The sequence below is a fragment of the Astatotilapia calliptera genome, chromosome 12, assembly GCF_964374335.1.
Source record: "Astatotilapia calliptera chromosome 12, fAstCal68.1, whole genome shotgun sequence".
Classification (NCBI taxonomy): Eukaryota; Metazoa; Chordata; class Actinopteri; order Cichliformes; family Cichlidae; genus Astatotilapia; species Astatotilapia calliptera.
The window spans coordinates 31,168,832-31,188,376 of record NC_137433.1 but is presented as its reverse complement, the minus strand read 5'-3'; the positions used below and the strand labels follow the sequence as shown (position 1 = coordinate 31,188,376).

At 38.3% G+C, this 19,545-nt stretch overlaps 2 protein-coding genes across 8 annotated transcripts in view; both read right to left on the bottom strand.

Annotated features, from left to right (window-relative positions):
- Positions 1 to 1,491: 1,491 nt before the first annotated feature.
- Positions 1,492 to 9,174, bottom strand: LOC113032966 (solute carrier family 75 member 1). Of its 3 annotated transcripts, none has more exons than XM_026186156.2 (13): positions 9,035 to 9,174; positions 7,711 to 7,892; positions 7,070 to 7,166; positions 6,856 to 6,959; positions 6,569 to 6,727; positions 6,202 to 6,393; positions 4,079 to 4,181; positions 3,869 to 3,980; positions 3,675 to 3,783; positions 3,465 to 3,555; positions 2,420 to 2,467; positions 2,235 to 2,324; positions 1,492 to 2,118 (listed from the first exon to the last, which is right to left on the bottom strand). In XM_026186156.2, the coding sequence occupies exons 2-13, from the start codon at positions 7,861 to 7,863 to the stop codon at positions 2,015 to 2,017; spliced, it is 1,362 nt and encodes a 453-aa protein (XP_026041941.1). In that variant the 5' UTR covers positions 7,864 to 7,892; positions 9,035 to 9,174; the 3' UTR covers positions 1,492 to 2,014. The 3 variants fall into 3 exon arrangements, with proteins under 3 accessions (XP_026041941.1, XP_026041942.1, XP_026041943.1); XM_026186157.2 differs by having other exon boundaries at positions 7,711 to 7,889; positions 9,035 to 9,169; XM_026186158.2 differs by having other exon boundaries at positions 6,856 to 6,927; positions 7,711 to 7,889; positions 9,035 to 9,122.
- Positions 9,175 to 10,274: 1,100 nt separating this feature from the next.
- LOC113032965 (zinc finger protein 462-like) overlaps positions 10,275 to 19,545 on the bottom strand; it is a 43,122-nt gene continuing 33,851 nt past the window's right edge. For 3 of the 5 annotated variants that reach the window (XM_080309373.1, XM_080309374.1, XM_080309379.1), the window contains one exon: positions 10,275 to 11,529. In XM_080309373.1, coding sequence (XP_080165499.1) covers positions 11,390 to 11,529 — 140 coding nt within the window. In that variant the 3' untranslated portion in view covers positions 10,275 to 11,389. Of the gene's footprint in view, positions 11,530 to 13,580; positions 14,800 to 17,200; positions 17,425 to 17,527; positions 17,671 to 18,172; positions 18,417 to 18,556; positions 18,686 to 19,042; positions 19,162 to 19,545 lie in introns of all 5 variants that reach the window. The other 2 variants (XM_080309376.1, XM_080309377.1) reach the window with 1 other exon arrangement.

The window sequence follows — 19,545 nt, the reverse complement described above, 5'->3', positions numbered from 1 at the left end:
AGTAATAGACACTGAGCTATTTAGAAGTTTACTGGAGGAAGTCAGATGTGTACTATACAAACCACTGAGAGCTTTATGAGCTAATAGAAGGATTTTAAATGTAATTCTGTATTCAGCTGGGATCCAGTGAAGTGACTTTAGCACTGGGATAATATGGTCCAATTTTCATGTCAGGACTCGCCGCTGCACTCTAGACAAGCTGAAGTTGTCCTACTAGTAATTTGGATAATCCTGCAAACAGAGCAGTAGTCCAACTTGCTGAACACTTGGACCAATTTCTCAGTTAGTTTGTGATTAGGATTTTCTAACTATATCTGTGGTAGAAAGCAGTTCTGGTGACCTTATTGATGTGATTATTAAAACTGAGATCACTGTCCAAAATGCTGCAGAAGTTCCAGACAGAAACAGAGTGAGACTGTATGGGATGATAAATATGAAAAAATTTTCTCTCTCTGACTTTTTGGACCAGGGACAAGGATTTCCATGTTTAAAACGTCTCTAGACAGCCAACTGTTAATGTCATCAGTGCATCAGTTTGTGAACAGAGGTTAGATCATCAGAAAGTGATAAGTACAGCTGTGTACTATCTGTGTAAGTATGATAGGATATATTGCGATTCTTTATGATAGTGCCAAGGAGGAGCATGTAAAGGTTAAAGAGTAATAGACTAGTAACAGACCCCTGATTTAATTTCTGTTACACTTTAGGGGCCAGATGTTTTGCAGTGGCACAAATGTGTGTTTTAGAGTAAAAAACTTTTTTTCTTCTTTTTTAGTACAGCCATTTCATTTTCAAGGTGCAAAATGTAGAGAGGAGAATATTTAAATCAGTGGTACAAACTGAATTGAATCATGTTTTCAGCACACAACTGCTGACTGTGTCAAAATTTAACACTGAAAAAAGTATACCTTGCTTTTTGCACTTCATACTGACCTGAACTGACTGTGCCTATGAAATAATTGCACCTTAGAAATGAGCGCAACTTTTGTAAATCAGCCATAAAACTAACCACACCAGTTTGGGTCTTGTGCTTACATGTTATTTTGCCCCATGATGAGAACTGGTTAAGAACCTGAACTGTTAAACCAATTGAATCACAAAGTCGTTGACTAAAAAGTCACACATAATATATCAAATTTAAGTTTCTTTCATATCGTACATTGAGTGTAAGGACTTTCATGGATGGTGCTTACACTTTCCTTTGTTTTAACTGGACTTTACAGTTATTTTAGTTTTCTTGATATGAAAGCATCGAACTGTGTATACTATGCTCAGAATAAATCAAGTTAAACTCAGATTAAAAAACAAAACTCATGAAGAATTTCCCTTTTTTGCATTTACCAAGAATAAAGATTGTAATCTTTATTTTTATATACTAAAAAAAATATCAAAAACATATCTTACCTTTAAAAATGTATTTCAGATACATATTGTGAAGTAAAATGTATGCAGCAAAAGCATTAAGTAGACCCAAATACTAAAGCATAAAGATGTTGATCAAAGCTGTACTTGAGTACAGTATTTAATGTGTAGTTCACATAGAATGAATTAGAAAAATTATACAAAAGGTTCAAAGTAAGATAACTGTTCATTGCCATGGACTGATGTTTCATTCTCTGTAGTAAAGAATAGAACATCAAAAAGTTTTATGTGTGTTAATGCTAAAGTATCCTTTGCAAAATAGAAAATCTTAGTGATTAATAAAATACAACATTACAAAAATATCTGTGTACCAGGAGCACTAATATCACATGGAATTCCTTCTAACCCACCCAGTCTACAATACACACCGGTCTATAAGAACACACAAACAACATTATGTTCATTCATTCGTTTTTGGTATTTGTACCATCTTCTCATATCATTTTGTTTCATTTTTTGATCTTTGGCCAACAGCATGGAAAAGTAAACATCCTATTACTGTGAATTTAGTGCTTGCTTTCCCAGAAGATGTAAACATCATTGCATTGATGTAGGTAATGAAACAAGGTTTTTTAAAAAGTCTTTAAGTTGCTCATTCCTCTTTTAGTCTCCTGGCTATGCCCAGGAGAGCTAAGGGCAAGACGAAGGAGGCCGATGTGATAAGAAAGCAGGTCTGTGCTCCAGCAATCCAATACACTGCAAACAAATCAGTTAAAACAAAACAAATATGAATATATAACAAATAATTCAAATAGCACCATCTCAAGAGAAAAGCAGCATATGGAAAGATCCTTTAGTTTCAGTTTCCTCACCTGAGGAGGACACAACTGGGCCCAACGCTCTGGCCAGGGCACCCAAACTACGCAGAATCCCCATCACAGTGCCCTTCTGACTGGCTGAGCCTAGAGGAATCAGCAACAGTGGGTAATCAGCAACAGTACCAACATTATAGCAGGATCAAAATATTTTTGATACTTTGATTTGATAAAAGGCTCACCATGGTCAGAAACTAGAGTCGACAAGCAGGGGACAACTATGGCAGCCGCTGTAAGAATAGGATACATAATACGTTGGAACAATTTTATAATTTAGGGACATTTAAGTAAAATGCTATATAGCACAATATCATACAAAACAGTAACAATCTGATATTTTGCTTCTTAGAAAAGTTAGAGGACGACTTGATAACAAAAAGTAACAAAAAATAATTTCCCCCAGGGATCAATAAAGTATTCTGATTCTGATTCTGATTCTGATAAGAATAACACGAAGTATTTAAACTAAAGTGATATTATCCACTCCTGTTAGGGAGCAGACTAAAAAAAAAGGATCCCTACTTCAATATGCACGCATATTCTGATCAAAACAACGCCTAGATTTATGGACTTTGCATCAGATTAAGTATCAGGTTAGACACCATGTTTCTAAAATTTTGGGGGCCAAATATAATAACATTAGTTTTTATCTCAATTTTGAAAATGAATGAAAAAAAAATTCCAGACATCCAGGCCTTTGTTCTGTAAGATATATCTGTGGTTTAGCTACATAATTTGCTGTAAATATAGCAGCATATAATCTGTATATCAATGAAAATGTATGTAGGATTTTCTTAGGGAAGAATGTAAAATGTAAATAGAACTGGTCCCAGTACAGAACCCTGTGGAACTCCACATGAGTATAATTCATTCTGAAATTTGACTGAAACTCTTCAGATAAACCACTCCTCTGCTAATGACTTCTTGACTATGTTATAGTTGTTCATTTAAGAATTTTTGAAATAAGAGAAGGGATGAGGATTGGTCTATGATTACTTAAGACAGCTGGATCAGGCAAAGTCTTCTTAAGCAATAGTTTAATTACTGCATCCTTGAAAGTGTTCTTGGCAGTGTTCTTCTATTTTAACAGTGTACTGTCCTGTTATGTATTTTGGCAGTAGTTTATCACATAGTTTTTAGATTTATTTACACATTCTTGGGTGCTGTCAAGACAAGACAGATGAAACTGAGTTACTGCATATTTCGAATACAGTAATTTTGACTCACCAAAGGAATACAGTGACAACCCAATGTACAGCATTGTTACATTCCACGATAACCCGATGATTACAAAGGCTGGGATCAATGCTATGATTGCCTAAAAACAAGAAAAATGGTTCAGTAAGGTAGACATTTGTGCAGTGATTTATCCTGTTCCATTAACACCAACAACGGCATTAGATCAGTATTTGCCATGCAAGCAGTTGGTGACTTTACCATACGAACAGCCCTGATGTGCTGCCCCGGTTTTATTCTGCGAGCATAACCACCCTGGATTAAAGCCATGATGACACCAATAAAGAAGAACATCTTTCCCTGCTCCATGCTGTTAGAGAGAAAAACATAAGGTTGCTGTTTGTCAGACTTAAAAGGGAAACTCAGAGTACACAGCCTTATCTTTGAGTTCATACCTTGTAAACTGGAAACGCTGGTGAGTAAGAAAACTTAAGGTGAACTCCAGACCAGAGAACAGGAAGAGGTAGCAGAAATAAACCAGCCCCAGCACTCGAAGGCTTTGCATTCCTGTGAAACACAGCCCAATAGTGCAGCACTGTGTTAAGGTTTATTCACTCTTTATAAACGGGACAATCACAGATGAATGCAGCGTATACACTACTCACCGTTTCTTGAAAGTTGATCTTTTTTCTTACTAACAGCTGCAAAATAGAACAAGGATAATGGATGCAGCAGGTCCCTGCAGTCCCCACAGCCTGAAGACAAAGCCTAAAATGGAACAAGAAAAATGATCTGCATCTCTCTCTCAGTGAATAATGATTTGAAAAAACAATGCTGTTTCTTCAGAAACAATAAGAATTATGTGAACTTGTAATTTTATTTTATTTATGTATTTTTTCTGCAGTGGGTAGGTGAAAACTGAGAAAAATCAGACATGTTCAATCCAAACAGTGATCACTGTCTCTTTGAAACATTCCTCGCCTGGTGGTTTCAGGTATGTTGCTCAATCTGGCAGACATGCACATAAATCATCGCCTTACTAATAAGGTGGTGTACACAGTGGATCAGCAGCCATAGACCTGTCCAGACATGCGTTAAGTGGAATGACAAAAATTGCTTAAAGTACACCTCATAAGGTTTTTTTTTGAAAAACTTTCATATAATTTCTGTTGAAGAAGGAATAAAGAGGGTGGAAATACTCTAAACATTGGACATCAGTATATCCTGTGTTTAGCAATGTTCTCCCTGTGTTTGAGTGGGTTCTCTCTGGGTTCCTCCCACAGTCCAAGGACGTGCAGTTAGTGGGGTTCTGAACTGCCCAAAGGTGGGTGAATGTGGTTGTCTGTCTCTATGAGTAAGCCTTGGTCAGATTGGCAACCTGTCCAGGGTGTACCCCGCCTCCTTCTCTCCCTATGGTAGCTGAAATATGCTCCAGCCACCCCACAACCCTGATAAGGATAAGCGGAAGAAAATGGATGGATGGGTGTTTGTTGGCGGTGGTCTGACTATTTCAGAAATGGATGATCTACTTTGATTTTCACACACAACCATCTTTAGGGTTTTCAGACTATGGCTCAAAAAAGACAAATTACTCAGTGAGTGGCAGTTCTCTGGATGGAAATCCAAAAGCCAGAGAAGAATGGCCAGACTTCTACGAGCTTTTAGGAGCACAACAGTAGCTGAAATGACCACTTACAACAAAGGTACGTAGAAGAATGCACAACATGTGGAATCTTGACGCAGGTGGGCTAAGGCAGTCAGAATTTGGTTTAAACAACATGAAGGAATGGATTCATCCTGCAGTATATCATGATTCAGGCTGGTAGTGGTGGTGTAATGTGTGGGGGATAATTTTTTGTACACAGTGAGTATTGTTGCTGACCATCCCAATCTTACTACAGTGTGCACATGCTCTGATGACTGATTAAAGTAGTTCACTGCACTCAAATGGACTCCAAAGTCAGCTGATCTCAATCTAACAGAGCACCTTTGTGAAATGGTGGTAGTGAAATTCCCACCATGTATGTGCAGCTGACAAAATCTCCACCTGAAACGGTTTGGTGCTCTCCTGTCAGTATGGACCAAAATCACTGAGTTTTTCCAGCACCTTGTTGAATTTATGTCTTGAAGAATTAAAGTAGTTCAAAAGGAGGGCAAAGGGTGGTCCAGCCCCCAGCAGCCTGTTACCTTAGCTCAGCATGAAAAATTGAAAACATTGGAAAACAGATAGTCACTGATACTGGTACTGATATTGGCCCTTATTGAAGTACTTTGTATTTAAGGTGTGTGATACTTCCTCTTCATGGGAAAAAAGTACTTTTTTACTAAACTAAATGTATTTTTCAATCATAGCAATCATTTTTAGAGAAACATATTGTAAACCCAATACAAATATATGGTTACATTGTTTTTTCTACTGTTAGATCAGTATGTTGTCAAATACAGTGGATGTCCTTACATGGTCATTTCAGACAAACAGCTCTGGCAATTACTAAAGCGGTCTAACCCATCTCCTGTTGGGTAATAGGGAAGGAGAACTGAGCTAAAGACTTCTTGTTTGAGACAAAGCCCAGTGTAAGATAAATGAGCACTGTTTTGAACTGTGAGTCATGGAAATCTACACAATTGTAGCATAATAGGTCAACTTTAAGTGAAAAAGGTTCATACTTGTTCTACCACAGGGTGTTTTGGGAATCCATACAGCACAACTGATGGCTGGAAAATGTATGTCTACTGTTTAAAACTGCATTTAGTTCTGTTTGCATTAGCAGGAGTGTTTCTAACTAACCTTGACGTCCTTTGTTAATGTTTCTGGCAGCATCAGCCAAATAAAGAGCAGATCGGCAGTGCTGAAAGCCAGGGCGAGCAGAGCTGGAGTGAGGTAGAAGACATTTCCTGTTGCTTTGGAGGTGATAGCAAAGTAGGCGCCCATCAGAGGCCCCACAGTGAAGCCCAAGGAGAAGGCAACGCCGATCATGGCCTGATTACAACAGAGGGAAACAGAAAGACACTTTATTTATCTATTCTCAATACATGTGCTAAGCTAAGTGTACTGATAACAAAAAAAAGTATGTATAAATATAACACAAAGTAATTTTAATTAATTTCACTTCAACAAAACATTTCCTGTAATGACCACAAATATTTCTGCCTACCATTCCTCGGTTCCGTGCTTTCGGGCACGGCAGGTCAGCTATGATGGCAGTGCAGAGGCTGACGTTGCCCTTACAAATGCCCCCAATTACCCGAAACAAAAGGAACATGCTGAAGCTCCGGGAAACAGCCCAGACTGCATAGGAGGACATCAGCCCTAACTGAAACACAAGGCACCCAATTAGATGTGAATGAGTCAGCTCTGGAGAAAGGGCTTTGTGTTTTCTTACAGAACGAACAGTGATAAACAAAACTTTAAAAAGTCCTAAAAAAGTGATGTTTTCCTCACTGTGGTGAGCATAAGCAGGGGTCGCCGGCCATATGAGTCTGACAGAGCCCCGGTTACAGGTGATGCCAGGAACTGTAGCAGAGAAAACAGTGAGCCAATCAGACCTGGGGGGGGGGGGGGGGGGAGGAGCATTATTAAACCAATGAGCCTGCAACACTGAAAATGTTGACCTTAACGTTGAATAAATCTGATGTTTAAAATTAATCCAATATACCTCCAAACAGGACACTGTTGTATTTCTTTTCCAAAGGAATCCCAACAGCCTCCCGGAACCAGTCCACAACAGTTTGAAGAGACTGATACACACCATCCTGCCCACACACAAAGCATCACAGAGCTATAGTATAAATACCAGCAAAGTGGTTGCTTCACCATGACTCAGCAGGCGGATTCACCCACGGACTAATCGAATCAAATCACTCATGAGTTTGTTACAGTTTTTATGGAGGAGATTCTTCAAACAAAACCATCTTTGTTCGAGGATGTGTTCACAATGTAGAAATGGTCCGTTGAGGGAATTCCATTCAAAAAAAATCCTATCTAACAATTTTCACACTGCAAAAAAAATGTCTTCAGTAAACACTGTTACCCTTTGATCATCACTGGCAGGAAATAAGGCTGCTGGAATCACCTTCAAAGTTTTAATGCTTTTAACCTCTTTCCTTGTCGTGTATAGCAGGCTTATCAGCTTAATGGACTGGACTGGTTCTTATATAGCGCTTTTCTACTCATCTGAGCACTCAAAGCGCTTTAATATCTGCTGTGATTTTAAAAGTGCCTTTACATGATTATACTGCTATAAATAAATAAATAAATAAATAAATAAATAAATAAATAAATAAATGAAAGACCAACCCTGCTTTCTGCATAGTGATCCAAAATAGAAGGCAGCAGAGGTAGAATCAGAGTGAATCCCAGCAGGTCCAGCAGCAGGATGATAAACACAATCTTGATGACCTTTGTGGAGAAGTTGCCTTCATCTTCCTTGGATTTGTTTACGGCTGACATTTTTCCACCTGATAGTGTTTCTTTTCCTGCTGTACAAAGAGCAGCACTTTTAATATAGTGTGTTAAAATGCCCCTCGTGACTTTTCTCAAATAACACAAACAAGCAGAGCCATCCTTAAAAGAAATTCACCCTTAAAGAGTTACTATTGTAGGCTATCCCAATCAAACTGAAGTAGTTTCTTTACATTTCCTTGAGTTTCTTGCTTTGTACAAATCATACAAAATCATCATTTAAGTACTTTTTCCTTTTAAATAAACTGAATTACTGTAACTGAAATAGGTCTCTATTTGTCTTATCACTTAAATGTGTAGGTACAGTACCTGTACCATGTGTATTTTTAAATCTATTTTTATTTAGTTAAATTTAGTAAAATAATGTTTATTCAGTTACTCAGTGTTCTGACATTTTACTCCAACTGCGGAAAACTTGTTAAAAACAGAAATAATCATTCATTCAGATAAGCAGGAGCATCCAGGGCTGGGTCGGGGAGGGCATCCAGCATAAAAAGCAGAGCCAATTTAAATCAAATATCAAATCGTTTAAGTTGCATATTTTGGTTTCAACAACTTAAAAAACGAAATAAAACTGAGAAGGTCGCTTTTACCCCAAAGGTAATTACAGTAAGTATCACTACAGTGTCCTAGAGAAGTATACTAAAACACTTAAATACTCAAAGAAGCACCTGAAGACGGTACAATATTTAAGTAGCTGTATTTTCGCGTTAAGGTTATAAAAATGTGGACGCTATTAGTATGTAAAAAGAAGCGTTTCCTGGACTAGACAGGTTTAAAATACAAAACGTTTACACCAGTTTATGCCGGTAAACGTGTAATTACCGACACCCTTAATTAACCACATCTACTTACAGTAAGTAATCAGGAAACAGAGGGAGAAAAACGTGTTGGTCGAGGAGGAAGGAGGAAACAATTCCTGCAGCCTTCCTCACCCGAGCAAATCCACCTCAATTTGTATGAACTTAAAAAGCATCAACACACAAATGTGTTAGATTGTGCTTTCAAATATCTTCATCTAAAAGCACAAAACACGTTTCTCTTCATGTAAATGGTTTGGATCCAGTGGTACTGACCAATATTTATCAGCATCGCATTTTTTCCTCGATTTTTCTCCCTATGTATTTCTTCTAATGTCACCTTAACACGTTTAACTTACCCAGTGTGCGCAGAGCGGTGGACTCAGAGAAGCAGATCAAAGTGAGGACAAGTTCACCTCGACCTGGCTCATCAGTCAGTCCATTATTGAGTACACACCAGGAAGCAGCGTCCTCTTACATTTGGATGACAAGAGTGTGTCGTAACCAACGCAAACACAAGAAAATGCTGCCTTCACGTGACCTCCGTAAGCTCGTATTTTCGCCTTTCTCCCTCGTTAAGGTTTTTCTGTGGTGGTCCAACAAATCTTTTGATTCAGTGCGTCAAAGCAGTGCTTAGAGAATTTATTGAAACAGTAAAGCTGTAATGCCATGTAGTTCACTTTGATGACTGGAATATAATCAAACAGTGGCATGGCCAAACGTTGTATTGTCATATTAACACCATTACTGGTGGCAGAGTGTGTCATAAAAAAATTTGAGAAAACTGAAAAGACAGCCTTTTAGTCAATCCATCTTCTGTTCGCTGATGCCTCATCAGAAATGGTTTCAGTGGCTGTCAAGAAGCCAGTGGTAGAAAACAGGGAGAAAATGCTCAGTATGCCAAATTGCACAAGAACTGGGCTGAAAATCAGTGACAGAAGTTCTTATAGAGGGCTGAATCCAGATGTGAAATGTTTAGTTCAAATTGTCAATATGTATAGAAGAGGTTATGGTGGAGGTGCTGTCATGATTTGGGGTTTCATTTCAGCCAGTGGTGTTGGGGATCTTATTAAAAAGCTTTTGATCAAACATGGAAAATCATGTAGGAAAGCATCTGCTTGGCAATAAGAAAATTTTTCACAAGACTGATCCCCAAACACACCTCCATGCAGTGAAAGAATATTGGGATAGAAAAAACACACACACAACTGAACCCAGTCAGTCATGGATTTTCCTTCCCAGAGCCCGGAACTTAATATTACTGAAGCAGTGTGGGATTATATTGACAGAGAACAAAACCAAAGTCAACAAACATCCAAAGAATTACAGGAGAAGCACTCAAGGGAACAAGGCTAGGTTAAGAGAGTTCAGTTTGTGTTGATGAAAAAAGGTGGCCATACCAAGTATTGAATTTCAGGCTCATCAGAAATGTCCAGACTTTTTTCTCAGTATACTGTATTTCTATTTTCACATTTTTATAATTTGCTACACCCATTTCCTAGATCCACATCAAAATTAAAAAAAAAAAAAATAGGGGTGGGTAAGCCATTTGCACAGTATTATTTAGCTAATGCGCACATTGCTCTTTACATCAAGACATTTGAGATCAAACATTTATTGTTGTAACCAGATTATATTTTCTTAATGCACTATTTGATTTTTGCTACAGGGCAACACTTTTAATACAAAGCATCCATGTTTTATGATACAAGGATATGAACACACGTGGTCTCATAACACATTAACTTTTTAAACTTGAACTGTGTTTCAGTCTTCTGTAAATGTCCCTGATTAGTTCTTGGTCCAGCCTGCGTCCGTTTTTTGCTGTTGTTCAAGAAATTGAAAAAAAATGGACCATTTATTAATCATTTATGACCTATTGTGCACAAGTCTGTATCTTCAGATGTACTGCCTTTTCTGACACCAGTGACATCTACTGTAATGGTAAAATTAACTAAAAATGTTTAAATTCACCACTTTCATAGAAGGCGCCACTCTAAGCTAGGAGGAAAATAAATATCAGGTGCTGCAAACACACTTTAAATTCAAAACAAATTGAAGTATTAAAAAAAATAAAATAAAAAAAATAAAAATTGTTAACATGGAATACCAAACTAAATACTGATATTTTACTGTCAACTATTTTCCTTTTCAGTACAAAATACACAATAAAAGTGTGTTGAAATACCAAACAACACCTGAAGGCAGCATTTAATGAACTTTCTGTTATGGAAGTTGGTTCAGTTTGTGGTATTTAACTCTATGTAAACGTTTTCATGTAAAATTAGTTCACAGTGTAGAGGTTTCTGCAGATTTTACAGTAATAAGTTCTCGTAAATAATACCTCCCTGCCCAAACTACAGGAATAAAAATGAACTCTTGATGACAGTTGATCACGGCCATTATCCATTAGTGTTTAAAAAAAATACAAAAAAAATTCTAAAGATTTTAAATACAGTGTGTCACACATAATACATTCACCATATTGGTTCAAAGTTTTATTTACTGAATCACATCTATGTTTAACAGCTTTACCATAAAAGCATTTTATAGGAAGAAGTTTAAAAATGCACAAAAAAGGAAACGTAAATATGTAAACGTACAGTTAGATAAGATATGAGAATAACAAAATCTAAAATGCGCAACTCAACACAACACTGGAAGGAACTTTCCATAAAATGGAAACCCAAATAAAAAAAACGTGGAAAAGACTGTTAGATTCCATGCCGCATGACGTGACGCTTCAGTTCAGAGCTGTTCACCAAATTTCTTCCACAGAACTCACAAGTAAATCGTTTCTGCTCTGTAACCGAGGAGCACAGGACTTCAGCAGGTTCTTTTGTTGTTGTTGTATCTGAGGGAGGGGACAAAACAAAACAAATCAACAACGTAATTATCCCATACCGAAGATTCCTCAAAATCTATTTATGTTCACAACCCAATACTTACCTACAGTTAGTTATCACAAAAAAGTAGATAAAAGCTCAGAAAAAGAGTAAAAAATTACCATTAGAACTTAAGAAAAACCCGAGAAGTTCTCATATTTTTTGCTTGAACGACTAAATAAACAATGATCACACACATAGATCATCTCCTTTTGAATCACTTTTTATCATCAGATTTGTCTGTAATCACACACAGTCCTGTTTTTTTTCATTTAATTTTTCAAATTAATATTAGGAATGCACTAAGATACAGTCATGTGAAAAAGAAAGTACACCCTGTTTCAACTCTAAGGATTTACATATCAGCACATAATAAGAAAATATAACAACACTGTATATATGTAATACACTATATGTATTACTAATATTACATTTATTTAACAGAAACTCAGCCAAAATGCAGAAGCAGTGTGTGAAAAAGTAAGTACACCTTATATTCAGTATCTTCTAGAACCATTCTTAACAGCATTCATCGTCTGTATGACTTTATCAGTCTTTACAACATTGCTTCAGTTCAGTTTGAGGTTTTCAGGCATTCATTTAAGCACAGCCAGTCCTGTGGATTGGAAACGAGCCTAAATCATCGCCCCTCCACCACCCTGCTTGACAGGTGCTGCAAGGTGCTTGTGCTGTTATCCTGTTTGGTTTTCTCCAAATGTGATGCTTTGCAGTATTGCTAGACATCGCTATTTAACCCTTTAGAGCATAGGTGTCAAACTCTGGCCCGCAGGCCAAATTTGGCCCACAGCCTAATTACATTTGGGCCACGAAGCCATACCAAATGACTATCAAAGATGGCCTACTGGTATTATACAGCTAATATATATATTGTTTAGTATTAAGCTTTGTTTGTTCCATATTCAGTTTTTCAGCAAAACGTGTTTGAGTCCATAAGAAAAGATTCATTCTTATATCACAATACACAATATTGTGTATTGTGTATTTTGTTGTACAGTTAAAGTTGAAAATAAAATAACTGTACAACAAAATACACAATACACAATATTGTGTATTGTGTATTTTGTTGTACAGTTATTTTATTTTCAACTTTAATTTATATATTTATCTTTATCTTATTCTTCCCAGTTAAATTTACCCTTCATTCTAATTTGTGTTGTACAGTTATTTCATTTTTAACCTTAATTTATATTTTATTCCTTCCTAGTTAAATTTACCCTTTTTAATTTTTCATATTTATTTCCTATCTTATTCATAGCCTTTTCCTTTTTTGTTCTCTTTAGGTCACGAGCAGTTGTCCAAGCATTTCACTACATATCGTACTGTGTATGACTGTGTACGTGACAAATAAAATTTGAATTTGAATTTGATTTGATCTGGAGGAATAAATATATTTCAATAAATATTAACGTTAGCCCGCGACTTTGTTCCAGTTTTGAATTTTGGCCCACTGTGTATCTGAGCTTGACACCCCTGCTTTAGAGTCTCAGATGTAGCTCTTCTACATATATTTCTTTGGTTTGTCTGAGCATCTTCGCCTTGTGCATTGTTTTATCACACATGTGAATCAGATCAATGAACTGCCAGACAATTTGTTTTCATAGAGGTCACCATACTTGCTGATGATTGTAGCATCTGGCTGTTACTTACCTTCTTACATCCTATAGACGCAGCAAAGATGGCTTTTTTAGTTTTTCCACACTGCTTCTGCATTTTGGCTCATTTTTTGTTAAATTATTAATGACATAATAGTTCATCTTTAATTGTACTTATCTAAAGTCCTGACACATAAAACCTTACAATTCAAAGAGGGAGCACTTTTATTTTCATAACTCTATCATTGATGTTGCCCAATATCTGCATTTACCATCTCTTTTTCTGTACTTTAAACAAGTGTTAAAGTGTACTTAAGAGTGTACTTTTAAGTGTACTTAAAATATGTGTTTTGCTTACAAAAATGCACAAAAACTAATATTTTAATTCACTCATAATTTCTTTTTACCTTCAGGCTCTTGCAGACAATCATCATCCTTCATCCCGTTGTGGTCACCAGGCGCCTGATCTTGGTGTCGTTCCTCGTCTTCTGTGAGCATCTCAGATTCTTGGTTCTGCTTCTGCTCGAAAGGACCGTTCTCTTCTTCCTCCTTGAAGCATTCAGGAGAGTGCACTTCCTTCTTCAGACATTCTTTCTCAAGTACTGGTATTTCTGTGCAAGGTTTAGGTTCCTGTTCACTGCTTTGCTGAGTGTGCACTTCTTCCCGCTTTAATTTTGTAAACGAGACACCTAAAATATCGCCGGTGATCATCTTAAGTCGTGCACAAGTGGGCGGGAGGGTTAACATATGTCTTTCAATTTTTAAACTCTCCTTTGTCCTCGTGTTATTTACATGTGCAATATTTAGCTTTGTTAAGGCTGAATTTGCCTCTATACCAACTTGACTCTTTGGATTCTGGAACAAAGGGAAGTTGCTCTCTTCAGCTAATGGGATATCACTTGCCTCAGTGCCCTTCTCCATCTTGACTGTTTTACCCTCATCTGCCTTGTTATGCATCTTGCTGTCATCATTGGCCAACTGTAAGATATGACGCAGTATGTCATCTTCTACCTTTGCCTCAATGTTCAGTGTTTTATGCTCAAGTGCTTTAACGTCTTGCTTTTGAGCTGGTGTTTCTTCATCCACTTTGAAATCATTTCCTGTCTCCATTTGTTGTTTGTCTCCAGATTCTGTGAATTCAGGTTGGGCTTGGTTTTCATATGTCTGCCTCTCTTCCTCTGGATTGCCGTAATCCTCACATGGGGTATCTGTAATTTTCACTTCTCTTACACTTTGTTCCACATTTCCTGTCTCCTGTTCTCTTGCAGTCTCTAGCAGCACAAGCTCCGCTTGTTTTTGCAGCTCTTGTTGGACAGTAGAGTTTGGTTTTGCATTTTCACGTTGAATGTCTGATTCGGAAGTCTGGCCAGGACTTTCTCCGTTGGTTTCCTGGCATTCCCTGATCTGGAGTGCACTTTTCTCTGTGGTATAGTTTTCTTCCAGGTTCTCAGCTTGTGGAACCTCATCACAGTCTGCAAAAAGGTCCTCCATTTCTACATCTTCTCTGTCCTCATCGAGCTGGTCCATGTTAGACAACTGTTCCTCTTTTGTTACTGGCACATTACCAACGCTTGCCTCCAGCTGATCAAGGCTCACCTGACCCACGAGTTCATGATTCCTCACGACCTGCATAGACAGAATCAAGGTCCAAATTATGATACACTTTTCCATCACATTATACTGGGGTGAGGGTGGGGCCCTGATGATGTAGAAGCCTCAAAAACTCATTTATCCAATATAATACACTTGGAGTTATGGGGTTGAGATAAGACTCCCAGTCCTATAGTTTATGGGAAGCCAGACATGACATGGTAAACACTTTCGTGGTGAGTTTATGGGCTTAGTCCCTGATTTTGGAGGCATACTGAATAAAAAAAATGGTAAATGGCCTGCATTTGTATAGCTCTTTTCTAGTCCCTAAGGACTCCAAAGCGCTTTACATATCCAGTCATCCACCCATTCACACACACATTCACACACTGGTGATGGCAAGCTACATTGTAGCCACAGCCACCCTGGGGCGCACTGACAGAGGTGCCCCAGGGTGGTAAAACATTATTACAACTATTTTGCAAATCATGTTTAAATTGCTTAAAAATGTTGGATTATCTTTTGTCTGCTTACTGCATAGAGATAGCAGTTTCACAGTCAGTCCCTCTCCTTCTCACCACATCTTATTCTTTGAAACTAAGATGGTTGTGGTGAAAATGCTAATCTTGGGGTATCAAAACACAATTTCAGAAACCAACGGATAATGTCACAGTAGTTGTCCATGTCCATCTTTGACATTACCTATGGTTTAATCCCCGTAAATGTAGCACTTTTCAATAGCCAAGGAATTGGGGTAGGATATGCACTGCATCACTCCATTAGGTGCAACCTTAATCAATCTAAGGAGCTTGCAAAGAAAAGCCTCTGGACTTCTTTGAGTTGCTTGAAGACGTTTCACCTCTCATCCGAGAAGCTTCTTCAGTTCTAAGGGTCAAATGGTGGAGAGACCCAGATTTAAACCCAGTGGGAGTTTCCCCCCACAGAGGGACAAAGGACCCCCTGATGATCCTCTACCTAATCATATGAGCCAAGGTGTGAAAGCGGGTGTGGGTCACAATCAGCCAGGGTTTCGGGTGAGCTCATTGTGAAGCCTGGCCCCACCCTATCATGTGATTTCCTGAGGTCAGATGGCCCAGGATGTGAGTGGGCGTTAAGGCATCTGGGAAGGGATCTCAAAACTGGATTATAGATGGCAGACAGTTGGTGTCATAAACCACCGCCTCTGTTCAAAGATGCTCGCTCACAGTGGACGTAAATGGCTTCTTTCACTCCTCTTTCAAACCATCTGTATTCTCTGTCCAAAATGTGAACGTTGGCATCCTCGAAAGAGTGACCTTTGTCCTTTAGATGCAGATGAACTGCTGAGTCTTGTACAGTGGAGGTGGCTCTTCTATGTTGTGTTATGCGCTTGTGAAGTGGCTGTTTGGTCTCGCCGATGTAGAGGTCTGGGCATTCCTCGCTGCACTGTACAGCATACATCACGTTGTTAAGTTTGTGTTTAGGAGTTTTGTCTTTCGGGTGAACCAGTTTCTGTCTGAGTGTGTTGCTGGGTCTGAAGTACACTGGGATGTCGTGCTTGGAGAGAACCTTGAGTTTCTCTGATACACCGGCTACATAGGGGATGACAATGTTGTTGCGTCTGTCTTTCTTATCCTCCCTCGCTGGTGTCTGATCTTCTTTTCTGTGCATCTTTGCTGACTTTATAGGATTCCACTTCTAGGATATAAGGATTCCACTTCTTGTCTTTTGATTTTGACCCAGGTGCCATCTACATATCTGTACCAATGGCTGGGTACTCTCCCTTTAAAAGAGCCAAGAGCCTTTCTTTCCACTTCCTCCATGTAAAGGTTGGCTCTTCAAGCAACTCAAAGAAGTCCAGACGCTTTTCTTTCCAAGCTCCTTAGACTACAATGACCTGGATGACTGAGAACCTTCACAGACAACCTTAATCAATATTAAACCGATTTGTGGCAAAGTTTTTGAACTACAAAAACATTCAGACTAAAGGAATCAAATGGCCCAGTGCCAATGTCTCCGTAGCGAATGTGATATGTGAATAAAACCATTCTTTTGCAAAAGTAAGTCCACTGTCTATATGTAGCTTGTGAAAGTGATGCAGTGCTACTAAACAAGATACATGGTTGACATTTAAAAATGTCATTCTGATGAATTCTTTATGTTCATTTTTATATCTATTCATATTTTTAGGATGTATGCTCCCACTCTCTTTCGTTGGCTACTCCCTTCAAATATCAGACATGTTGACGTCTGACATCTAATTGCTGCTTACGTTTTTTATAGGCTTAAATAACTTCATTCTTCATTCAACTTCATATTCTCTTGATTTTCTAAATCTTCATGGTTATGACAGCAGTGTGTAGAACAAGAGCACTGTCAGCCCATCAGTTAAAGAAACAACGTTTTTTGACCCAAAGGAATTCCAAGGATGCACAGAAGGCTTTAGAGAAATCCTGACCTGATGCTTATCGCTCAGGTGTGCCTCCAAATCACTCAGCCGGGTGCAGTCGAAATAGCACAGCCGACACTTGTAGGGTTTGATGTCATCGTGCCTCATCATGTGCAAATGCAGGTTTTCTGGGCTGCCACTGGTGAAAGTACATTTGTGACAGCGAAAGATGATGCCTTGAAGGTAACGTGACAGTTTGGGGCGACGAACCTCTATTGGCACTACACGTTCCTCTGTAAAGAAAAAAAAAAGGAAAAAAGGGAATGCTTGTGTGACAGCGTCAGGTATCGGAAAGCAGAACACGTTCCTACAAATCCTGCAAATGCTCCAACATACCACGATGCAAGACAATGTGATCAATCATGTTGTTCTTGTTCTTAGTTTGGTACAGACAGAAAGGGCAGCAGAGGTCCTTCTGATGAGTAGGCTTTGACTGGCAGGTAGAGTGACCCGTCTCCATGTGCATTTCCAGAGTTTTCCTAATGACAACAGGAGAAATCAGTGATAACATTGCAAATCTGTCGGTGTTTGGTGACAACTCGTGTTGAGTAATGAGTAGAAATGACAAATTCAAGATGTCTGTCAAGTCAAATACCTCATAACACTCATCCAAGTTATTTCCATACATCTAAAATAATTGACAACAATGTCTAAATTTGAATAAAAGAAGCTTCTTCTTCAAAAAGGGTTCAAACAGCAGATAGCGCGGCATGTTTGATTTAGCACACTTTTATGCCAGATTCTCTTCCCGATGCCACCCCAAAGGGATTTGTGTCTCCTGCTTGAGGCAAACCAGGAATGCATTATGTCACCTGACTATAGAAACTAGTCAGATCCTGCACATCTGTGATGATGCAGAATTAAAAGTATTAATTACAATTTGCAGATTTTTAGTAACACACTAAATTTTATTAAAGAAAAAAAAAAAAAGGCCAAAAATCTTTTGTACACAGCAAAATACAAACTCTTGCAGCACCTTACCTTAAACCTGTGAAAAAGTTGCAGTCTTTACATCTGAGGATTTTCTTTCCATGCCGATTTAGGTAGTGCCGCCGGATACTAGACAGGTGTCCAGTGCTGAAATTGCAGAACTCACAGTGAAGCACGCTGTTCTCAGGTAATTTTGAAAGTTGCACATTCACTTTAGATTTGATGCTGCTCTGTGCCATCATGGTGTAGTGGTTTAACTGGCGCCGCACATCTGGGGGCTCCAAGTACAGAGATCCTGTCAAAGTTTCAAGGACCCACAGTCTGTTAGTACTGCTACAAAACCAAAAACTGTTTGTTTTATGAAAACCAAGACCAAGTTTAAAAAACAAACAAACAAACGCACACACACACAAAAAAACATGAGATATGACTTGCCTTTAATCAGTTCAGGTCGCTCATCAATTTCAGGCAAGCTGTTCATTTTCTCTGATGAATTAGAGGACTCCTTAAACCTCTCTTCACTCTCATCTTTGTCTTCAGTCTCAGCTGCAGCCATGATGAGATCTAAGCATTCAGCAAAAGAATAACCAAATGAAAAAGGAAAGACATAAACGCAGACATAAAGCCACACGAAATCTCTCAAACCCCTTCTTGTGAAAGATGTGGCTGTCTTTAAAACTAAGCCAAAACCATCCCAGTCTGAACAGTTAAAGTCAGCTTCTAATATAAAATGCACCTGTGACAACTCATATTAACTTGACCAAATCCAGCATACAGAAAACTTATGCTAATAATCTACAACAAAAGACTAATTTTAAAAATTCTGGTGATTTTGAAATCAACGTTCGCAGATCAAAGACAATGCATTTGACACTTAATGCTCATAAGATACCACTGGTGATCTTACAAATGAGTTCTTACCATTATGCTTTTTCATAAAATGACTCCTCCAGAGGCCAAAGACTGTTGTCCGATAGGTACAGCAACTACACAGAAAAGGTCTCAGAGTTCCAGATTTGTGGATGAGATATTTGCTAATGCTGGTGAGGTAAAAAGAAAAAAAAAAAAAGGTTCACAATCATTCAACTCTCACAAAAAATACAGCTTGGGGTGTTTGGGACTTGCTTTAACGAACAAAGCAATCAAAATTCAATTTCAACAAGCCTGCGAAAGATACATTAGTCAAACAGAGAGTAGATGAAGTAACTCCTAAAATCTGTAAAGGAGGTATAATTTCTTGACTTTGGTTCTCTTGTCAGAAAGCCATTGTTTCGATTTATGAGGAAACGGTCTTCTTGTGCAGTTTAAAGTTATACAGGAGTGGATAGAGGTGGAATTGAGGAAAGCGGGAAAGGGGAGTCTAACTTTTTATTTAACCAGGAAGTGAAAATGTTGAGATAAAGAAGCTTTTCTGCAAAGGTTTT

Excerpts from the sequence above, each read along its gene's own strand:
- LOC113032966 (XM_026186156.2), bottom strand. The coding sequence starts at position 7,863 with ATGTCAGCCGTAAACAAATCCAAGGAAGATGAAGGCAACTTCTCCACA. Across the intron at positions 6,394-6,568 it reads AAGCACGGAACCGAGGAATG|GCCATGATCGGCGTTGCCTT; the intron begins GTAGGCAGAAAT and ends TGTTGTAATCAG. Across the intron at positions 2,325-2,419 it reads GACTCTAGTTTCTGACCATG|GCTCAGCCAGTCAGAAGGGC; the intron begins GTGAGCCTTTTA and ends TGATTCCTCTAG.